Source organism: Lepisma saccharinum, chromosome 21 (genome assembly GCF_977018435.1).
Source record: "Lepisma saccharinum chromosome 21, izLepSacc3.1, whole genome shotgun sequence".
NCBI lineage: Eukaryota > Metazoa > Arthropoda > Insecta > Zygentoma > Lepismatidae > Lepisma > Lepisma saccharinum.
This window is the reverse complement of record NC_139249.1, coordinates 36,237,902-36,262,132: the sequence shown is the minus strand read 5'-3', so window position 1 is coordinate 36,262,132 and position 24,231 is coordinate 36,237,902. Positions and strand designations below refer to the sequence as shown.

General features: G+C 35.1%; 1 protein-coding gene across 8 annotated transcripts in view; it reads right to left on the bottom strand.

Moving 5' to 3' along the window:
• Positions 1 to 24,231, bottom strand: part of chb (CLIP-associating protein) — a 391,332-nt gene that overhangs the window by 37,956 nt on the left and 329,145 nt on the right. For 6 of the 8 annotated variants that reach the window (XM_083142339.1, XM_083142344.1, XM_083142341.1 and 3 more), the window contains 7 exons: positions 21,931 to 22,057; positions 20,565 to 20,818; positions 18,873 to 19,144; positions 12,071 to 12,214; positions 6,719 to 6,736; positions 3,239 to 3,346; positions 1,673 to 1,871 (listed from right to left, as the gene is read on the bottom strand). In XM_083142339.1, the coding sequence (XP_082998465.1) occupies positions 1,673 to 1,871; positions 3,239 to 3,346; positions 6,719 to 6,736; positions 12,071 to 12,214; positions 18,873 to 19,144; positions 20,565 to 20,818; positions 21,931 to 22,057 (1,122 nt within the window). The remainder of the gene's footprint in view (positions 1 to 1,672; positions 1,872 to 3,238; positions 3,347 to 6,718; positions 6,737 to 12,070; positions 12,215 to 18,872; positions 19,145 to 20,564; positions 20,819 to 21,930; positions 22,058 to 24,231) is intronic. The other 2 variants (XM_083142345.1, XM_083142340.1) reach the window with 2 other exon arrangements.

Genomic DNA, 24,231 nt, shown 5'->3' with positions numbered 1-24,231 from the left:
TTCTCAACCGAATGAAAGTCATTTCATGTTCCTGGGTGCATTACATTATAGAATGTGAAACAAAGTCCCCATTTTTATGATTTTTTCCATTGAAAGTTGGGGACCGCGGTCCACCCAACCCCTCTTATTGGCTTTGGAGTTTTGATTTCTGCACGGTTGCATGCCCTGATGTTTTAGCTGCAAAACAAAAGTTACCCGAAGTAGATTGGTCAAATAGTCTATGAGTTATAACATTTTTTTGTCAAATAAGTGTACGAATTTAAAATTCGCGCCAAAGGCCTCAGTGAAACCGGGATTACTTTCTGACGACCACCTCGGCAGAGTAAAGGTTAAAGGAAAACTGGAAGTTCAATATTGTCTTGTGACAACCAAAGGAACATAACTCCAAGAATGTGTTCATTTTTTTAACATACTTACTCACTTTCAAGAACTCTATTTGAAATCAGATCGACATATCTTTTTCAAAAAAGTAAACTGGAGATATGCAACTCTACTTTACTGCTAAGGAGAAGAGATAGGGATACATTGACCTGACACCAAAGGGAGATCTTCAAATTGATTGATTGATTGACTTTCTTTATTTTACTTCGCTTTTTGTGCCATTTTTGGTTAATTTGCGAAGATGGGGATGAATGATAATACGATGAAATTGATGAATGGGACACTTACAAACATCCATGCTCAGGCCAGGATTCGAACCCAGGACCCCTGGCATCGTAGTGCGATGTGTTAACCACTCCGCCACGGGGCCGGCACTTCAAATTGAGTTTCCTCTGGTTCTCACATGACAACATCACAGAGTATATATTATGAAAACTTTCAATATTAGTGCAAACCAAAACTTAGTCTTAAGTAACCTGCACACAAGAAAAATGAAAAAAATCAATATAGTACTCCCTCTGTCCCATAATTATTGTCCGGTACACTTTTGTTTGTTGTCCCATAATAATTGTACCATATTCAAACTGTGACATTGGTGTATACAGAAGAAGTAAATTAAACACGGGAATGTATCGTACAACGTTATTACTCAAGGATAAGTACAAAATTGGCCGATCAAGTATCCAAATTAACCTAAATAAAAAGTTACCATTTTGGCATACCGGACAATAATTATGGGACAGAGGGAGTAACAAATATGTTTGCGACCATGTGTAAAAATAAAAGCTGGTTAGATATGGTGTTCAAATCATGATTATTCATTCTGCCAATATTGTTTGTAATAAATTTGCCAAATATTAACATCATTACATAAAATATTTTGTATTTTTAATTTTGTTATTTAGCGTCATCCTTCTGCCACTTGTGATGATTTGGATGATGAAATGATGAGGAGGAGGGGTGATTATATCAAATTGATGAACAGACAGTCACAAGGAACACTCACGGTCACCCTGGGGACTTGAACCTGGGAACATTGGTGGTGAGATAGAAAATTGACCACTGAGCTGCCACACAATATTTTGCATTCACTTTCTCTTACAATAATAGCCTATAATTGTAAAATATATCCTGTAGAGTTTATCACTTCATGTCAAAATTATTTTACTAAGTTTTACACCATAATAATTTATTTAGCTAACACTTAATGCTATTACATTCAACAGTTTGCCACATTAACACATGGTAATCTTTCACTTTAAGAAAAAAAATGGTGGAGATGCTACCTTACCTTAACTTGCTCCCGAAACTCCTGTCGTGAGATGCAAAACGATTGGGGCTTGTTTCTCTGCTGGCTTCACGGCTAGTTCCTGTGCTCCGGGGAATTCCTGAAAGCCTTCTCGGCCGGCCGACGGTGTTGCTGTCTCCACCTGCAGCAGAGTACGTGGCATAACTCAGCCGAGACGATGGAGACCCTGACCGACTGCTTGCTGTAAAATGCAAAATTTCCATTTATTCTATTGCATTCCTACTATTTAGAATTTAGAATTTCTTTATTCATGGGCGAAGTTCAGCCTGTGGCTGCTCTACCACTTAACCCGCAAAATCTACTACAATAAAACAGACAAAATACAATTACTACTATAACATACGAATTCCATTACATTTTCACTTCTAAATATTTCAGTAATTAACACACTAAAAAGATAAAAAACAATTTTTCTCATTCACACACATCAAAATGTTCATCTTGGGTTCGAATCTGCTCATTTTTTGTTTTGATTTGATTTCAACGTAAGCATGCTAAATCTATGTTCATTTCATAGCAAGTTCTTCACATACAAGTCTCTTGAAGCATATATCTCACATGTCTCTCTCTACCTTGAGAACCACATGGTGTTCAGCAACTCCTGCAGCATAATATATGTTACCTTATGCATGGCCTCCTGGTTAAAATCCTGCAGTTGGTTCATGAAAGTCTTACTTCTTGATGTTCTTATTGTTTTCTTTCTAATTTCGTAATAAAACACAGGCCCCAAAGTTTTTTTTTAGTGTGGAAGTTATTGTATTAAAAAATAAACACTATGACAGATTATCACATCCTATGATCAAATATATTTATGTACAATGAACATTCCCCAGTTCCCTGTGATCAACACATCTTTCAAATTCAATAGCTGAATATATTTTCTGTACATAAACACACACACATATGCAAACCTGTTTTTCATCACTGGATGCATTTCTTATCAACTTAAAAAGTGGAAAAGGTCCTGAAAAATGTATATTTTTATTTTTAACAATTGACGAAATAAGTTCTAAAGAAGATCTATGTCAGCCTGGTTTCAAAATATAGAGATCTAGGAATAAACTTTTTTTTAAAAAAATATGAAGAGACAATTGATTTCATGTGTCAAATGTAGAAAGATGAGGATGAATTATGAACTGATACAAGAAATAAGAAAGTAAAGAGGACCACACCTGGGAATTCAAATCTCGGGACTCTGGCGTTGCAGCACTAAATCAGAGACCACTTCTACTTTTATGCAATTTTCTGTGTATTAGAATTTTTTTAACCGTTTCTTGTTTTTACATACTGTGATCACTATACTCTATGTTAATTGTAATACATTTAAATTGTTTTCTAACTTTTGTGTCCTGAAATTTCGATGTAAACATGGTTAAGTAGTAGAAAAGGCTACAAAGCTACAAGATGTAATAAATAAGTAAATACAGTACATCTCCTGATGGAAAATTGTAATGAATGTGTTTAAATATCTGATACATTTAGTGAATAAAATATGCATTTTCTTAAAAAAGTTTTTCTAGTACATATGCTAAATGAAAAACAACTTACGTTGAGATTGTGATACTCCTGACACACGTGTCCGTGTCCTCCCGACTCGCTCAGGTGATGTGATGGCACTTACTGACATCCCGGCATCGGAGGACTTCCTAGGCCGCGCTGAAGTGTTGCAAAGGGAGGAAAACTCACGGTCAATCAAGCAGGAGAGTTTTTAAAAAACAAACAGGAACAGTCCCGTATACACAAGCACAGAAATGGATGGTGCACTGATAGGATGCAAGAGCATGCAGGAAATTTGTTCTTGTAAAATTGGTTAATCAATTAAGTTTTTTCTATTCTTTCGAACAAAGCAAACAGGTGTCACAAGAGCAAATCAACACTATCTGTACAAAACAAGAGCTAGATTCATTTTAAAGCTAGGATTTCTATGACCTAAAAATTTCTAAACTATGAAAAATAAAATATGCACTTATGACCTAATATACACAAATATGCCTAGCAAGAATAACATATAATATTAATATATTACTACAGTATATTGCAATGACTGATAATATACTGTATTTTCCTTCAAACAAAGATTTCTAAGAATAAAGAATGTGCACATGGAGCATAAAACTCCAGTAATACCATTGTAGCTTAGATATTGAGACAATTCACATTAGGTTAAATAGTGTTGGATTACGAATTCCTCATTTACACACTAACTAACTCTCTAGCTTTCTTAAACCCGAAGGTTCATGGCTGCAGCAACACAGACCTTCCATCTGTCCCTATCCTGAGCAAGATCTATATATTCTTTTCCATCCCTACAGATTTCCTTTAGGTCCATCTCAACGTTATCCCTCCATCTTCGTCTTGGCCTTCTTACACGTCTCTTACCATCAGGTTTCCCAACAAGAATCCTGTAAACTCCTCTTTCCTCTCCCATTTCTGCCACATGGCCTGCCCACCTAAGTCTTCTTGATTTAATCATTATAATAATATGTGGACATGAATACAAATTATGTAGTTCTAAATTATGTAACCTTCTCCACTCACCTGTCTCCTCATCCCTTCTAGGTCCAAATATTTTCCTAAGGATCTTATTTTGAAATATGTATTCTCAATTTATGTTCCTCTTTCAATGTAAGGGACCAAGTTTCGCATCCATATAATAATACAGGCAAAATTACTGTTTTGTATATTTTAAATTTTAGTTTCTTAGATATTAAACGAGAAGACAAAAGTTTATGAAGAGAAAAGTAACATGCATTTCCTGAATTAAGCCTGCTTTTTATTTCCTCTTTAATATCATTTTCATTTGTTAGTATTACTATTAAGTACTTGAATTTGGAAACTGGTTCAAACGAGTTGTTATCAATAATTAGATTTTGATTACTACCTAACACTTGGTTTCGGCCTGTAAGCATATATTTAGATTTCTCTTTGCTAGCTTCCAAACCTATCTCTTTAGCAGTTTTGAAAAATATTTTAGCATTATTCTTAATTGTATTCACATCATCCCCCAGTAAGTCTAGATTATCTGCATATGCTAACTGAGTCATACCCTTTATTTAGTCCTTCGTTAGTTTCTTTTACCTTCCTAACAGCATAGTCTAAGGCAAAATTAAAGAGCAATGGAGATTATGCATCTCCTTGTTTTAACCCATCATAAATTGTAAATTTGTCACACACATTAATACCCACACAAATTTTACTTTCTGTTTCTCTGGTGCATACTTTTATCATATTAACAAGCTTCTTAAGTATTCCAAACTCTACTAATATATTATATAATTTATCTCTTTTGACCGAATCATATGTTTTTTTGAAATCAATGAATAGCTGATGGACATTTTGATTATATTCCCACTTTTTCTAAAGTGTCTGTCTGATGTGAAAAATTTGCTCTTTAGTTGACCTGTTACGTTTAAATCCACATTGGTAATCATCTATACTTTCATTAGCATATGGGGTTAGTCTTGCTAAAAGAATGTTAGATAATATTTTATATGTTGTTGAGAGTAGAGGAATTCCACGGGAATTATTGCAGTTCATTTTATCACCTCTCATTTACACACTAACATACATTATTCTAATTTTCACTTGCTTTGAGAAGCATTATGGTTTGCTGTTCATAAAAACAATTACTTATCATGGAAATACTTCAAAGATTTCCATTTATCATCACACTTGGTTGATATTAATGCTGGAAGACAACACTAAGTATTTTCCTTATCCAAAGTATGACTTTTTAAATTAATGAACACATACGATGATCAACCTTGGATTGAAACATTAACAATGAGAATTTGATAGTCGTACACTCAGTCTTTTACCACCAATACACATATCAATTGGATATCTAAACTTGTGATGTATCATAAGGTGGAGAAACTAGTTGCAATTCAAGAGTAAAAATATACCTACAAATATTTCTAAGTCTTGATCATTTTTGTCAAGCATTATTATTGTTAATTTTTAATTACATGGAAATCTGTAGATGGTCAAAATTATTAAAAGTTGTGCATAAAACATCTCACTGGTGTTTTCTTTTATAAGACAATTCTTTTCCAGTACGCTAGTGAAAATGGCAAAATGTAAGGAAATTTAAATTGTCATGAATTATATGCTCATGATACTTCAAAGAGAAAAAAACCTATTGATAGAGCTGTGGTATATCTTTCAACACTGCACACACAATACTGAAATGTCCCAGTGAGGTTATATCACGCAGTCATTTTTAAAATACTTTAAAATGTAATCAATATATATTGCATTTATGTTCAAGTCTCTTCTAAACAGACTGATCAACTATGTATGAAGTTTAAGTCTACTTTGTGCATAGATAGGCAAATTGGGACTGGACCTACAGTTTAAAGTGTGATCCGAACCACTATGTGCCCTCACCAGGTATTGAACCTACAACAACTATGTGTAAATACCTACAGAAACATATCACATGTGCTGATCATTTAGTTCCACAAAAAAAATATTCATCTAAGTAACATCTTACATTAATTTTCTTTCCCCATTAAATGTCAAAATCTAAAAACAATTTACATTCTGTACGAGACTTTCAAATATATCAATGCCGAGAATTATATTCTTCCACTTTTTATATGCTTATCTACTGTCTAAAACTAGTGTCGCTGAACAATATATTAACAAAATACACTTGTGCTTATTCTATGGTGTGTTTATGTAAGTTTACTGCTTTGAAGTAAAGAATACGTGTGTGTGTTTTGCAATATGATTAAGATTCGATTTGTAAGTCTAGAGTGCAGATTCAAGATATGAAGCATTTTTTTTTTAGAGTATTTTATCTAATGACAAAACTGTATAAGATTTGTCAATATACTTATGCAAGTTTTGTTGAAATCTATGAAAGAAGAGTGGAATACATGCTAGTGAATATGAGAGAATAACGTGCCTAGCTGTGATGGAAACTAGTAAGAAATGTATGCAAGCATGAAGGAGTCTGGAAATCGTATTTATAGCAAGAAAGCAGCAAAATGTATTTGTTTCTGTTCCTTGTCTCAAACTTACCGTGTCCATGCTCATCTCCTGTAAGCAGTACAAAAGAGAAGAAAAAAATATCACTGTCAATTTTATCACGTGTGGAAGTTTTGCAACCATTTTATCAGAACATGTTTCGAAAGGTATGAGGTGGATTTTCCTACCATGTTTTGTCACGACATGATGCATAACGTAAAACACACTCTTACACACGAAATTTAGAGATTATTTACCATTCTGAAGTCTGAATTATCCTGCGAGTTATGCAAATCATGGAAAATTAATTAATTCTACTGTAAATATTTGAGAAGGAAAAATGGACTACGTTACACAGGAATAAACTTAATAGCCTGCTAACTACATAAAATGTGCTATTAGAAGCGAATTTTTTAAATTTGTGTAGTAAGTGTAGTTTCACCATTTTAACACCGAAATGCCACTTTTGATCCTGAAATGTGCCTAGCTTTTGTACCAAATTCTTGATCTGGATTCACCATAAATATATGGCTCTAATAATAATTTATTTCTTTGAGACTTCTTTCCATGCTACTTACCACAGGGATGTACTGACAAGGAGTCGTTATGATATTTATCGATGTCCAAAATGTATCACTCTTATTAAAACTTAACAAATAAACACAAAAGAAATATACAGGTTGTAACATTGATGCTACTTGGGGCAACACATGGTATAGGAGAAAGGAAGGGCATTTCGCACACTGACTAAATCCTAATTTTGCTTAGACAGCCTCTTTTTTCTTAAAACATCAGCAAGATGCCTTCAAAAAGTTAGGATATTTTCGAGGACATGTTGCTCAACATTTTAAGTCTAATGGCTTGTGTGTGTGTATATATACTGTATACCCAAGTAACCACCACCATTGGGCCAACGTCTGTTTTTATGTGGAAAAGGTTGGCTTTACGTTGGTTGGCAAATTAGCGTTAGTCTTACGTTGGGCCAACGGTGGTTCCCAGCGTTTGCCCAACCATGGAAACGTGAATCAAAATCAGTTTTATAAACAACTTTTTAAAGCTAAGACAAGTTTCAGGAGAATGCTGAAAATTCTAGTGTGTAAAGTAAGTGACATGTAATAGTGTTTCTTTTTGAATATTTCAGTCACAGCACATACTGGAAATATAATATATTTGTAATGAAAGTAGAAGCTATTTTTAACTTGCATCACTCACCAGTCCTTTGTCAGCCACCATGGATGGAAGATGTGTTGGGAATTGCTTATTGTTTGTCTCTTTTGCTGTAGTAGAACAAGAACATTCTTGCAGGTATTATTTTGAACGTGGTTAAGCAATGTTATGTGCAGACTAAATTCCATGACTGATGGAAAACTAAGTAAACTCTAGAAGGTTTCTCTGCTACCACTTGAAGGTATGGTGCCTTCAAAACAATGATACCATGTGACTGAGATAGTGCTGTGTATTTTTTTTTATTTTCATAAATAGCTTGAACTATTGTTTACATTTGGCCTCACAATAAATTATGTATATATATCAGAAAACAAACCTATCCATTCTTTAGTTTTCAGTATGTTGGGCCAACGTAGTAAAACCATACATTGGGCCAACGTTGCAAAACCATACATTGGGTCAACGTAGTAAAACCACACGTTGGTCAAAATGTTGGAACCACAGCCAAAATTACCATTGGCCAACTGTTTTGCCAACCACTTTTGCTTACTTCGGTATACACACATAAATGATATGTTCATGTTAAGGAGTGTATATAATGTACTTGTTTTTCAACTATGACCTATATTCTTAAGATCAGTGTAATGTGCAAACCATTTCAAATTAAGGTTGTCCTATTACATCACTTACTGATTAATTTATGAATATAATTAGGAAATAAATTTTTTTTTGTGCCTAGGATGAACAGTGTTGTCATCTCATAAAAACTGATATGACACTCTCATTAACAGTGAAATTAACTTTTCTTTGTTTATTACTTTGCACATGCTTTATTTGATGGAAAATTACTTATACAGGGTGTCTACTAAATGTCTGTTTTTAAATTCCAGGTTTTTTCCAGGTCTATATTATTTTCCAGGTCTATATTTTTTAAACAAAGAAAAAGTTGTTATTGTTAATAACCCATACCAGAAGGCCAGTTGAGAAAAATTTGCAGTAACTAATGTGTAATTCATATCCCTTGGTAGTAGTATATTTTTTACACTTTGTTTTTACTAAAAAAGTTCTAAAAATTATTAATTTAAATTCTAAGCATATGTTAATTTATATAATTACATGTTACTGCATATTCTTCTTGGATGGAGAATGGCCAGTTACTTCATTTTTACAAAATTTACTCATACTTATACACTGGTGTGCAAAACCTAAGGACGAGATAGATAAAGTAACATAAAATATTTCGTAGTCGGTGCAAATGAATGAAAGCCCGGCAGCATGTTGCCAGAGGTTGACTACACATGCACAGGGACCAAGAAGTTGCATGGCATGATGCCAGCGTGACCATTGCGCCGAATGGGTCAGCTCCAACAACACGAAGCAGTTGAATGAATGGGACGAGACAGTGTGTGTCAGTCAGAGGGCTGTTAAGGTGCATTGTGGTGGTGTTACTCACAACAACATGGCCCGGAGACAACATTTGGATGCGTTCACACGGGGAAGAATCATCGGGAAACTGGAAGAAGGACGAAGTGTGACGAGTGTGGCCCAGGAGTTTGGGATTGCCCACAGCATTGTTTCACGTGCATGGAGAGCGTTCCGAACCACAGGCACTGCTGTGCAAAATAGAGGTGGTGGTCGACCACGGTCAACTACAGCAGCGGACGACTGCTACATTGTGCAACAGGCACGCAGGGACCAACGTCAAACAGCGGGTGGAAATGCAAACACATTTAACAGGACAGCGATTCGTCCAATCTCACGATCCACAGTGACACGTCGACTGCATGGGTGTGGTCTCTTTGCCCGACGGCCATTACGTTGCGTTCCGTTGACACCCGCGCATCGGCGGCACCGTTTGCGGTGGTGCCAAGAACATCAGGACTGGACTGAGGAGGAGTGGGGTCGCGTTCTCTTCTCAGACGAGAGCAGATTCAGTTTGAGTAGTGATTCTGGACGTACACTCGTCTGGCGAGAGGTGGGAACACGCAATGAACCTAGGAACATTGTCGAGCATGATCGTTTTGGTGGTGCAGGTGTTCTTGTGTGGGGAGGCATAATGTTGCATGCGCGTACCGACCTCCAAATTTTTGAACGCGGTACAGTCACCGGTCAACGTTATTGTGACACTGTTCTCCTTCCCCACGTGCGTCTTTTCAGAGGTGCAGTCGGCCCCGAATTCATCTTTATGGATGATAATGCGCGACCGCATAGAACAGCGCAAGTGGCGGAGCTCTTGGAACGAGAGGATATTCGGCGTATGGACTGGCCTGCCTGTTCCCCCGACTTGAATCCCATCGAGCACGTGTGGGATGCAATGGGGAGACGTCTTGCAACACGTCCATATGCACCAACAACCATCCAACAGTTGACAACAGCGCTGGTGGAGGCATGGTCTACTATACCACAAGAACTCATTACCAACCTTGTGAGCAGCATGGGAGCACGTTGCAGAGCATGCATCGCTGTCCGTGGTGATCACACACCCTTCTAAGGACCATTTCATTACTTCTGTAATGTCACGGGGCCATCATGAGTCGCAGTGCCTTCCGTGTAATTTCCGGTCTATGCGTAAAAATGTCATTTTCTGTTCTGATCATTACGTGTTTTTCTCTGTTCTTTCCTGTATCATACTGTAACATTACTTTGTATGTATGGTTCAAGTTTCACCGATCTATGCCGCTTGTAACTGCCACAGCATGCGAAACTTACTTTCGTCCTTAGGTTTTGCACACCAGTGTACATACTTGGTCATACACAGGACCAAGCTTTCACAGACTTTCTCAAAATTAACGAATATATCCCTTGAATCGCAGCATTCCCCCTAAAATTCAAGTGGAGGCAGTGACAGACTCTGCTCAGGTATCCCCGTGGTCGCCATCCACGACTCACAAAACGTAAGCCCCTAAGTGAAGTGGACATATGTAATGAAAATGGTAATTTTGAGAAAAATCCAGGTTTCTGGTTAAATTCCAGGCTTTGTCCAGGTTATCCAGGTACAAAAGTAGATTCCAGGCTAATTCCAGGTTTCCCAGGTCAGTAGACACCATGTTATATAAGCATAAATTAATGAAAAAGTATTTTTTGCATATACTGTTTTCTAGATAATTGCCATTTTTAAATAATGCTGAGCAGACTGATAGCAAGTTATCATTTAACAGAATAATTTAAATTTCAGTTTTAACTTTACAAATCAAATGTCTTTTCAAACACAAAGCAGTTTTATGTAAAAAAAAAAAAAAGTTTCAGTATTCTTCAAGTGGTTTGTTATTTATTGTGTTGGTTCATTCATCATAGTAACTACTCAAAATATTGTGGTGTTGTGTGTACACAAGTGATCGTGTATCCATGTAGTCTCTCTTTTCACACTCACTCTCTTCTTTTTGTTTCATTACAATAAAATGTTATTAGTTTTATTTTCACCTTTGAAGAGGTGCTGGTATGTAGACTGTTGCAAACTGTCAGAAAAAAAGCATTGATTTTGGCTAATATCATAAAAAAAGACCCCCCCCCCCCCTTTTCTTTGTTTCATTTGGAGTGGTAGGTTACAAAACCCTGCATGTACAGAGCACCACTGCACTAGTACTGCTTTTTCCATCCTTGCAGTGATGAGTATTGAGTTTCAAATTTTAAAAATACAATAATACTGATGAAACGAGAAAAACATAAATATGTAATAACCAACAGAAATGTTAAAATAAGAAATCGGTAATTAATGCAAAAACAAAGTAATATACCAGAAAAAAAATATAAAGTATATGTCCCCATGAGGATGCCGAGTGGTCATGGGTTAAGGAAAGAAGGAATGTCTATTGATAAAACAGAGAATTTAAATAAGAAATCTCACTGTTTGTCCCTTTTATAATTTTTTTCTAAATTTGTTGTAATTGCAAAGTTACAGAGTTGTTGAACTTAAATGAGTGCTATTGAATTAGTAAAATAATGAACTATTTTACTAAACTACTGATACGCCAAACTTCCTATTATCTAACTAACAGAATCATTGCTTTAAAAATCAGAGATGTTCAACAAAAGGTATACAATTTCAATATTTGTAGTATCAAAATTACATGAAGGATTAGTAAGTCAGTTACAACAATTGCATACCAATACACACATAAGAATAAAGCTCAACACAGAAAAACTACAAAAAAATAAATACAACATATGCATTCCAGGGATACATATACATTACCTCACCAGAAGGCAAAGTTACAAAATGAAAATGTCATCTCTACTTACGTAAAGAAGCTCCCGATCCCACTTTCATCCTGGCCGCGGCTGCATACTGGGCTCTTGCCTTCGCACGCTGTGCAGCTTGCAAGTCTATGGCACTGTTGGACCGGAGAGCAGGGCTGTGTCTTGGAGATCCTCCACCGTGCCCATCTGTCCAGAAAATCACATTTAAAGACCAACAGTTGGAGATGCAAGTACAAACAGTGGAATCTAACTTTTACATTTTTGCACACAATACACTTACAAGGAAACTAGAAGTTTACAATATGACTCGTATAAATCGATTTAGTTTTCAAAACAATGTATTTGACATGCATATATTGAACCCCCTCCCGGCACTAAAAAATTACAATTGTACACATGTAGCTTTAATGAAATACTTCCAAGCGATGGAAGTATTTCATTAAAGCTACACGTATACAAAACAATGATTAGAATACATTTCTACAGCATATTGACATGGTAGAGTGAATTTCTAAAGCATATTGAAATTGCAGAGTGGTTAAGGCAGTCAGTTGCCTTTCAATCTGGAGATTTTAGGTTTGATCCTTGGGTGATGAATTCAAATGTTTTGAACTTTTGAACTTCTTCTGCAATTTTTAATTTTCAAGGTAACCCAATCTTACTGGTGAAGCAATTACACATACAGTAATAATATTTAGACAACATTTCTAGAGTGGATTATCAAATGGAAAATATTTAAAAATTCCAACGGTAAACTGATATTAATAATTGTCAGTTAAAGTGTACCTTGTACACAAACCTACAAGGCATATTACATGACTATTGTATTGAAAATTCTAAAACATATGTGAATGTGCAAAGATGGATTTTGAATAAGACAAGCAAAATGTGAGTTTAGAACAGTGTTTCTTGTAGTTTCCCACACAAATGATGTTATTGAAAATAGAAAAATTCAAGTTTCCAACCAGGGATTGAAACTAAAATATTCAGCATTGTAGTCAACTGCCGTTTCACCACCCCTGGGAAATGTAATTCTAATCATTATTTTTTCCAAATATGTTTTCTTTTAACATTGATACCTAAGAAAGAAAAGATGGTAGTTAACAGAAAGTAAATGTGTGGTTGTCATAACAGCTGGTTCTTGTTATTGGTATATAATAATTTGGAACAGATACTATGAAGACTTGACAATCACATTGAATATCTTTCCCTTGTAATTTATTTTATACTGGAAGGGAGTTTTAAATATTCCCATAAAATATATAGTTTTGAAAACTGAATGATATAGGTTATATTGGGAACTCATAATGTTTCCTTGTTAAATAGCATATACAAAATAGCAACTATGTATATTCCCACAACTGCTACTTTGATATGTAGGGCTCAGTTCTAGTGCAAGAAAAAGTTCGATTTCTATCCTGAAGTTTATATTTTCCTTGATTTCCAGCACAAGACCTCTGAAAAACATATATTTGAGGTTCCACTTACCTGTACCACAAACACATTTTAAATAGTATGTACCAAGATTTTTATGCATAACTACATTATGTAGGGTGGATGAAAAGTAACAGAAAGTTTAATTTAGATTGCTTAAATATACAAAAACTACAGTAATTTTCAATGCCTAGTTACTTGCCCACCATGTAAATTGTATATGCTTTGGTCTGGACGTTATCAATGGACTGTTATAAAAATACATTTCAAAATTGACAATCACATCAATAACTGGTAAAAATTCTAGTGATTATTTGTTCTTGTCTCCAGATAATGTTTTCTGATTTAACTGGGTATCACTGATATGAAAATTTACTGATAGTGATAAAATATCAATGTAAGCCAAAATGTATTAAAGAAAATAAACAAAACACTAAAAACTAAATATACAAAAGACCAAGGTCATATAAATCATAATTCCAACGAGGATGGTGGCAGTGGCTACTGAAATTAATAGAAAATAACTTAAAACAGCTTTGTGGAAAACATGAGTACCTAAATCATATAATTAATATAATGTGAGAGAGATTAAATTTGAGGATGATAAGTGAGCCAGGAAGCATATACGAAAAACAAAACAAGTTGGGGAACAGAGAAAGTTTTTTCATAGGGATACTACATTTGGAGCCTATTAAACAGAACATGGTTGATAATATATCAGCCCGTAGTAGTGACAAACATTTCTTGTAGATTTTGAATGCAAAATAATCCATCTCATTATGTTTAACATATTTAGTGGGGGGGAGGGGGGAGAAAAGATTTTAAGGTCCATTCTATTACTGTGAATGTTAACATTTACCCTGAATCTTGACAACTTTAACAAAACAACACTTCAAAATACTGCACTTAATCTAATCAATTAATCTGAAAAAGACAACATCCCAGCATGGAGGAGCATTCCACACTTTTTCACCTAACAATCAGTGACTGCATAGGGGGAGGGGGGGGGCACTTTTTGCCACTTTTGCCCCAGAACTATGCTAAACCTTATCTACCAATGGAAAGTAAACTCCCTTAGTTTTGGAACCCAATCACTGCCACTGCTGACAATAATTACCAAAATGAACTTAGCTTTCTGAGATGTAAGTAAAGCACAGTTAAAAAAAGAAAATTCTCAAAATCGAACTGAACTACTTTGGTTTTGAAAAAAAAAGAAGAAACAAGAAACAGGTTTCACTTTGACAACCTGAAGTTTCACTACAAGTTAATAGAAATTTGCTGCCTGGAACCCAATTTCTTTTGCAACTCTCCTACAATAGCTGTTGAAGGAGATTTATATTTCTGGATAGACATCCAGCAGATAAGTACACTTATAGAATTTCTCATATTTATGTGCTCAGCGTATTATGGTGAGCAAAAGAATGTAATTCTTAAGTGAATACAATTCATATATTTTTGATGCTTCTTTGTAGAGCCATAATCACAGAAGAACTATTAATATTAATGTAAATGCTGTACTTGTTATTAGTTAATACTTTCATATTTCCTCAAAAAATGAAAGCAAGGTACATTGAAACATCGACAAAATGTAGAAATTTCAGCCTCTATAATAGATTAATGTCAACAGTTCTACTGCATTTGATACTAATTAACATTTTGAACTTATGAGCCAATGGTGAAGTAGATGACTTGTTCTTAAAACTACACACCAGGAGGAGATATATCAATAATGATCATAATCTGAGATAATCATCCAAAAATCAAAGTTTGTAGCCATTTTTTATTAATAGTAAAATCTAAACTAGATGAGTGGTGATAATGGACACATAAATTAATAGCAAAACTTGAAAAAAAATATTATTAAAGTACAGTTTTCACTTTTTATCTAGTATTGCATTGAATCATAATATTCCCAATAAAGATCTCTGCAATCTGCACAATTCCTATGCAATTATTATACATGATTACTTCCAATAATAATGTAGTGTTTTCCTACAATGCAATTTGGATTTTTTTTTTAAAAAAAAACTGAAATCATGCAAAAAATTATTGGCTAAATGCAACGAGCAAAGAAAAAAAAATATAGAAAAATTGCAGTCCTAGGAATGGGAGAGGTAAAAACAAAAATCTCTCATAACAATACTAAAAAAATACAACACTACAATAGGAAATGAAAAAGTTATGGTAGAAAAAACAAAGGGCTTGCAAAAGGATTTTTTTTCGCATGAAGCAAAACAATTACACACACAAAACAAACACAACTTGAAATGAAATTAGAAAATGCATAATGGAAAAAAAATAATAAAATAAGGCCAAATAAACAGAAAAATAGAGATCCAAATAGCTTGTTACTTCTTGTTAGTGGAATGAAGAAAAGAATATGTATGCATGCATGTACTGTTCCACAATCAATGAAAAACTGACATATGCACAATTGGGAAAATATTGTCCATCTGAAGTAAAAAAAAAGTAAAGTAAAAAAAAAATTCCTACCTTTCAAACTGAACCAAAGTGTCAAATTTATAGTTCACAACTTGACCTATTAGTCACTAAATAGTGTCTTGTTCATGGCTTAATGTTTCTTCTAGGGAGACTTGTTGAAAGTGCTTAATTGTGGCACCAGTCTGCAGCCATTGTGGTACTAATGTTAACTAGACAACAATTCAAAACTGAATAGATTAAAATTTCCCACTTATAATAATATCAAATTCTGTGAAATAACTGGAATGTCCAAAACTTGCGAAGGTTTTAGAACTGTGTCAATTTTAGTCATGCTTGTCTAAAACTTTTTGATGAATTTATATTGTGCTTTGCAGATGGTGCGTGTGTTGTGTTCACAAATAAATATCTGCTTAAGAAAATCAACATCACTATCCACAGTATGAATCTCCAAGTGGCATTCTGGGCAGTTACAAAATAACATATTGTATTGATATTAATTTATAATACTAGAAGACTGCAAAAAGCTGAATGACTGGCTGCAATTCACATTATGTTTAGATACCCTTGCAAGAGAACCATTCACAAGAAGTCAAGAGTATACAAAAACCAACAGCTGTGTTACCTGCTTTACGCAATCACGATATTATACAGAGTGGTCACAAATTATGAAGCACATTTATAGAAGCACATTAGTGTACTAATAAAATTACCAATAATTCTGCCAATTTGTTATCGTTTTATGTACAATAATGTATTCATATGCCCTACTTTTGTAAAACAAATGTGATGCAGTTTATTTTCAAAACAAAACTCATTGCAGTAATCTGACTGCATACATTAATTAAGGTAGCTTTTGAAGTGGATAGTGTTAGCTGGAAGAATATTTGATTGTGGGACTGATTTTGTGTTTTAAGTATATTTTATGCACAGTAAGGCTAATCGGAACTGGACCTACAGTTTAAAAGTTGGATCCGAACTACTATGCCTCCATCGAGGTCGAGCCTTGGGACAAACTACGAGAAACTTTCATATTGATCCCTAAAAAAAGAACTGAATAACTTATCCAGCCATATTAAACAGTGGATCACAGCAGTTGACATATGCAATATTTCGTTACTATTCAGTTCTCGCTATGCATGCATTTTGGGCATTATTGTTCCAATGACTTCTGCCATCCACAAGTTCAATAATGCCATGTACTTTGATTGCATAGATTATTACCGATTTCTGCTTGTGAAACTATGAAATGCCCATTGCAGTTTCCTGAACAGTCACCATTTTTATATTGATTGTCTTGTGTGATGCAATCTACTAGTGAAGTCAACAACTGAAAGCTGTTTCGGCTGCTTTGTAATATGAATAAGTCCACCATTCATCACTGAAATGTCCTAACTAACTTCTGACCACAGTGTATAATTTGAGATTGTATTCAGTTTGAGTTACATGTGTATTACACTTGTTCAAAGCTTTGATTTAATGCAAAGCTAATATACATACAAAATTGTAGAAGATAGTATTGGAACAGTAAAATCAAGCATTTGGCGGCATTCAATTATATTAATTAATTACAGCATAAAGCATTTTTGTTTGTTACAAATAAACCTATTTAAAATTATTTCAGCCTTACACATACATTGTACTGTCTTCCATTTCCCTATATATATCTGCTTCTATTACTAGTACTATACCTGAGGGCATGTAAGGGTGGAGACAGAACCATAATACCCTCTGTAATTAAGTCAATGCCACCACTCTTGCAGTGAAACTTTAATCGTTCCTCACACAGCACATTGAATTTCGTGCACGTTCTGCAAGTGTAATTTCAACATTCCAAATATTCAGATGTATTTACAACAAATGATAACTATATATGCAAGAAAATGGAAGTAAAATAATGTAATTCTCTGTTCAAAAAGTTATCATCCATTTAAAGTGCAGAAATATGAAAATTAGAGCACACAAAATTGCCCTATTTTGTCTGTCGAATTATGAATCTTACCCACTTTAACCCTTTACAAAAAAGGAGATGAAAAAAACAAGGAAATTGGAAGACTGCACTAACGAATTCAATACATTATGCATTATACTGCAACTAATAATCAAATCCAAAAAATCCAGAGCTATGATGGAATTTACCGAGTATGGTGGATAACGGCAATAAACTTCTTTTTAAAAATGATTTTTTAAAAGTATAAAATATTCGAATTACTACTTACTTAATGCTTACTGATACTTGAAATACCTAAGTTTCTTTGTGAGAGTTGATTATTTGCACTTATTACATATTTCAGAATATTATGCCTCATATTTTGTTAAGTAAATAGGAACTACACAAGATATCCAGCTCTAATGATAGAAGTGTTCCATTCTGATTTGGTTTTAGATAACTATACAAGAATTAAAAAAGTAAAGTGCTCCCCTGTGCTTTGCACTATGCCATGAAGGCGTATAGGGGGTGTGGGGTCAGGGCCCAACACTTTCTTGATCTCGGCCGAGCTGGTGGTGATGTGATCAGCACCATGCCCCTGGCCACCTTTACCCCCCAGAGTTTCCTCAAGGTACCCACTTTATATGACGCTGGGTTGGCGCTGGACTCACTTGAATAGGTTGAAAAAGTCTCTGTTCCCCTGCCCGGGAACAAACCCTGGTCTCTCGCATGGTAGTCAGATGCCCTAATGACTGAGCTATCGCAGTTATAACTCTATGCGAATAACAGTAATTACTTTTTCCACTTTGCAACATAAGTCTAAAAAGTGCCAATTTTTAACAAGATAAATCATTACTTTCTTTAACGCAATAGTAAAATTCTCACGGTTATTACTAAATCTCTCTATTTTACGCATCAGATTCATTAGAGTAACTATTAATGTACACTGTGAACATTTGGAATATGAATGCTGCCAAGTGTTGAAAGAGCATGCATTAGTTACCTAGCCCATGCATGTTAGTAGCTAGACAAAAGACACACCTGCATCACTCTTAGGACTTGCAAGCACGGGGATGCCCGAGCGTCGAGTAAGAGAGGGAACGCGATGAAGGTTTTCTGTGCTACCTGTGGTGCTAGAAGCCCTCGAGCGAGGAGTGGTACCTCGACCGGATCCAGTCGTGTTTAGCGAATTGCTGGAACTTGAGTTTGAAAGCGAGAGTTCACCGTGGAGCAGTCGTTTGTAGGAGCCATCTAATGAATTGAGTAGACTGTCGGCCTGGTCCCGAAAATGGTCTGCAAATCCCCAGAAAGCTCTGCAAATGGACAATAATGTAAAATATAAACACTTGACAAAATATTTCACAAGTATAGTGTTATATCATTAAGTCAGGTTAATTAGTTTGATTTACAGGTCGAATGCTGCTTTGAGTTAAACTTAGACTTCAATTTGGAGTTTTCTAAAGATATGATATTTATGCCTTTGTGGACAGACAGATAAAAATGTATTAGTTGCCTTGATAGTCAGAAAAGTTGAGTTGGACTTGCCATCTCACCAGTGATGGTCCCAAGTTAAGAGTTCTGGCATGGACTTGGTGTTTCTTTGTGAACGTACCTTAATCAATTTCATCTTACCATCTTACCCTCATCTTCATGATTAGCCTGAAGATGCAGAAGACAATGTAAAATAAGAAAAATAGAATTAAGACATTAATAAAAGATTACAAACATGTCCTTAACTTATAACATATGTATATAAATACACATCTCCATGTGTCACAATGTTCCCTGGCTGTCCACTTGAAAATCAAATTTCTGCCTCACGCTAATTTTGACAGTGAGCTTTCAACCTTTGGTAGAAGGATCACAAAATGACCACTCATGCTTGTATAGAAGGTTCACAAGATGACCACTCATCATGCTCAGTCTACTTGAACATGTTAAATACAGATATATAACTAAGAAGGCATATATAAACTAAGGCCTTTCATGGTATCATAAAAATCTCTCACGTATACATACAAATAAAAAAAAAAGCATCTATTCAAAAAATTACACACGCACAAGGTTAAAAAAATTAATAGTAAAATATGTTAAATAGTATTAGTATTTCACAAAAATTGCACTGTTACAAAGTTGTGGCTGCACAAAAAAAGTCCAAAATAATGCACAATTATTCCAAGTGTTTATTTTATTTTCCTTGCAACATTTCATGCAGGTTTCCCAGAACTTCCTCAAGCCAAGATAACGCATGCACAACACACAACCTTACATGACTATTCACTCTACACTTCACGAAACATCGCAAGAAAAATAAAATATAAACCACTTAAAATAACTGTACATAAATTACATCTATAAAAAGTGAATATGCAAACCTTTAAGAAGAACCTAGATAAATAAGGTCAACATGACGGTAAGTTACCAAAATAATGCTGTTAAAACTAATTTGACTACAGAAAATGATAGCATCTAACAGTTCCAGTTTGCAAACCACAAATATTTCCACTCTTATTGCTAGATCTAAATTTTATCCTTCTCTCTCACCACCTATCAAACAACTTAAAATTATATTTTAGCTGTGAAATAATATCGTATATGAGGAATTCCTATCTTTCTGGCAAAACTACTTGTACACAGGTCACAAACAAAGAAGCTTTTCTTGTTTACAACTGTGGAGCTAAGATATTCGAGACACATCGCTTTGTGAAGAAAAAAATATCGATAATAGCTTACTTCCGTGAGGAGGCTCTTGCTTCAGGGTCTGCATCCGCTATCCCCTTCCGAATCGCATCTTGGAGAAGAGCAATATGTCTTTCTAGCGTGTGTGTTGGCCACGTATGGAGCAACTGATCCAGAAACTCACAGCAAGCCCTACGAATGTCCTTAGATTTTGAACTCATATTTGACGCAATTATAGGGATAAGACGAGGGGAATGTGTATTCTGAATGATGAAGCGAATTGCCACAATACCTGCTGTTGCCATAACCTGGAAAGAAAGGGAAGACAGGACATGTTAATGCATGGCAGCTACTCCATGAGAAGAAAATGCATGCATAATTCAAGGAATTCCTGGTCGGTACACACCTTGTAATGCATGTATTTAAAGGTGGTGTTACCTGCAATTTATGAATTTATCTGGAACACAACAAACACATACTCAATGACCAAGTTCAACATTGTCATTGCATGATTCCAATATAGTTAATAAGAAAGATGAATGAATATTCTAATGTACAATTACATTTACTAATCATAGTGAAAAAGGGAATTTAATTACATTATAGAAAATTAATAAACACAAAGGAAATGCAGTTTGAGGTTTTGTTTTAAGTTCACTTTATGAACAGGAAGGCTAATCAGGACTGGACCTACAGTTTGAAGTGGGATCCGAACCACTATGTGCCTCCTCCGGGTATCGAATCCGGGAACCTCTTGATTACAAGGCGACAGTGGGTAATGCAGTCAAAATGAAATAAGTAAGAGATGTAAGCCAACAATCTAATTTTAAATGGTATCCTAATTGAACACCATTTGTAGTTTGTGTTTTACACCAAAATGTTCCTATCTTCTTGGATGACCCTCGTATAATTCAACACAAGAAATACGAAAACATTTGATTAAATTAAATTAAAATAAATTTAATTTACGTGTGTATTTTTGTTTACTGCTATCATCCTAATGTATATCCATCATGATTTACAATTACTATTTCTGCATGACACGTTCTGCATATTTTGTTCTTGATAATGATTCTTGCTTCTACTTTGTCACAGTCAACATTTAAAGCTAAACTTTGAAGTGAATTGTAAAGAAGAACAAAATCATCTTCTAAAATTTCTCAACTTTTAATATGTTTCATGCATATTTAAATTCTTTACCATATGAATCATGAAACACTGTGATGCAGAAACTACTTGTAGTCATAAACAATTCATGCAATCATTGAGTCTGATTTTACTTTGGACTTCTCTTTAGTAATGGGCCATTCGCTGCTTCAAGTATACATCTCAATAACTATCAAATCTATGTAGTTTTATTTACATGTGTGTTTTTTCTTTTTGTATTCCTTCTTATAAACAGGTCTTTCACACTACTTACCTTTGCACTACTCTGGATGAGGTAGATTAACCCCGGAAACAATGATTCTGTAAAACGATCACATTTATGTCCCAATTGCTGTGATAGGTAGGCTATTGTAATACATGCCTCCCGTACTACCTGTGACCTGAAAACAGAAGCAACACAGTTTATAATTTGTTTGGTGTAAAATGAAGTGTGACATGTTCATGCACTACATATTACAGTACAATATATCTCCTTAAGACAAGGTGTCCAAAAAGTCTTGCACCACAGGCTAGATCGGTATTTCTTCAATATATCCTCCATAGTGTTCCATACATGGCTGTAGGTGTGATTGCAAGTTGTTGAACATCTCGGGCTATGGCATGTAATTCATCCTCGATCCTGGTACAGAGATGGGCCTAGTCGCGAATCTTCAAGCTGTACACCTGAGATTTCAAAATACTCCCAGAATGCAAAAATCTAAAAGATTAATATCCAGCAAACATGGAGTCCATTCAACTGGCCCTCTGTGACCAATCCAGTGTTTGGGAAATGGGTATTTAGAAAGCCAACAAAAGAACAAAACTCATTTGGCATACAGTGCAGGACTTTCTGGACACCCCACAGAACAATCTTCAACAGACAAAAATTCAACCTCACCTTCTACCATAATACAGCTGCCTCTAGAATGGTGACATGTGTAGAACATAATACAGTGAACTCTTTTTAATTCAAACTATTTGGTAATTCGAACAGATGTTTATTTCCCTTGGAATTCCTATTGAAACCAATGTTAAAAAATCATATGTAATTCGAATTTTAGAACCTCTCATTTGGATAATTCGAAGGCAGCTATCCAAGAAACAGTCATAGGGAAGCGAAAGTATTTTTGCAGTCTCCTCCCTCTCCTCAATAAAGTGTGATTGCCCAACCCTTTTGTGTGGAAGTGTTCGTTGTACGTCCTTGAACTCCCACTAGCCAATGATTTGTGAAGTCTTCTTATCTGCCCTCAGTTGTCAATTGTGATTAGTCAGAGTACGTTGTTCGCAATGTCGAAGCGTGGTGCATTGAATCTCAGGGAAACGCTAGTGATGACTTAATATGATATGCTGAAATTTGTAGCAATACATGAAATTGAAGATTTTGTTAACTGTGTAAAAATAAACAAACAAACAAAACAAAGAAAATTCACAAACTTATTTTAGTGAGAACAGGTAGATAATGTTGTTACACATGAATATGATTTTGTGTGTTAATACAATGTACATACGTAAATGTGTTTTCCATTTACTCTTATCTTGATTGCTATTGTGAGAGGAATTGTTTTTGACTTGCGCTACAGGAACACATATAAAATATGGCAATTTATACAGCAAGGTCCATTCAATGTTCATTATTTTTGTTTATACTGTAGTACAGTAGTTTTGTTTCATTGATTTGATTTGATAATGTATGTTTTTGTTAATTTGATTTTATTTGCATCACCCTGCAGTTTGAATTAAAAAAAAAAAGAGTCAACTGTACTTACATGATTGATTCCAGACAGGGTGGGGCATGAACATTTTCTGGGTAGCAGTCACGTTTAATATACCTCTAAATACCACACACAAAATGTATATTTTGGATATAAGAACATTTAATTAGAGCTTCCATGTAGCCTAATAGTTATCTCTCTTGTCTTTGTTGCAAAGAGTCCCAGGTTCAATCCCTGGTGGGCGCCTCAAAAATTTCGGTGTTGAGCCAGCATTGTGAGGACAATTGGAGAGCTACTCTAGTTTTACGAGGGCCACTATTTATATTTTGAGCCTTGGCAACACTGATTGAAGTTAGGCACGATTTGACATTTGCTCGGAATCGTCTGGCATTATTGACCATAACGTACTTCAAATGTTTTGTCAATAGCTTGATTTGTGTTGTTTATGTTGCCTTGGAGATTGCGCGACAACAATAAAATGGAATTAACTCCTGAACATTTTCGTGCGATGATTTTTTACGATTTTCGACGTGGATTATCAAGACAAGAGTGCATCGATCAACTTACTTCCACATTTGGCGATGAAGCCCCATCCTTTGCCACTGTGAAACGCTGGTATAACGAATTTAATCGTGGCCGCCATTCGCTCACCGACGAGATTCGCGAAGGTTGTCCAAAATCAGTTGTTGTTCAAGAAAACATTGATGCTGTGCAAAACCTAATACTGCAAGATCGTCATGTGACATACTGTGAGATTGAGGCAACCATAGGCATTAGTTCCACCAGCATATATAAAATATTACATGATCATTTAGCTGTGAGAAAGGTATGTTCTCGTTGGATCCCACACAATTTGACAAAAA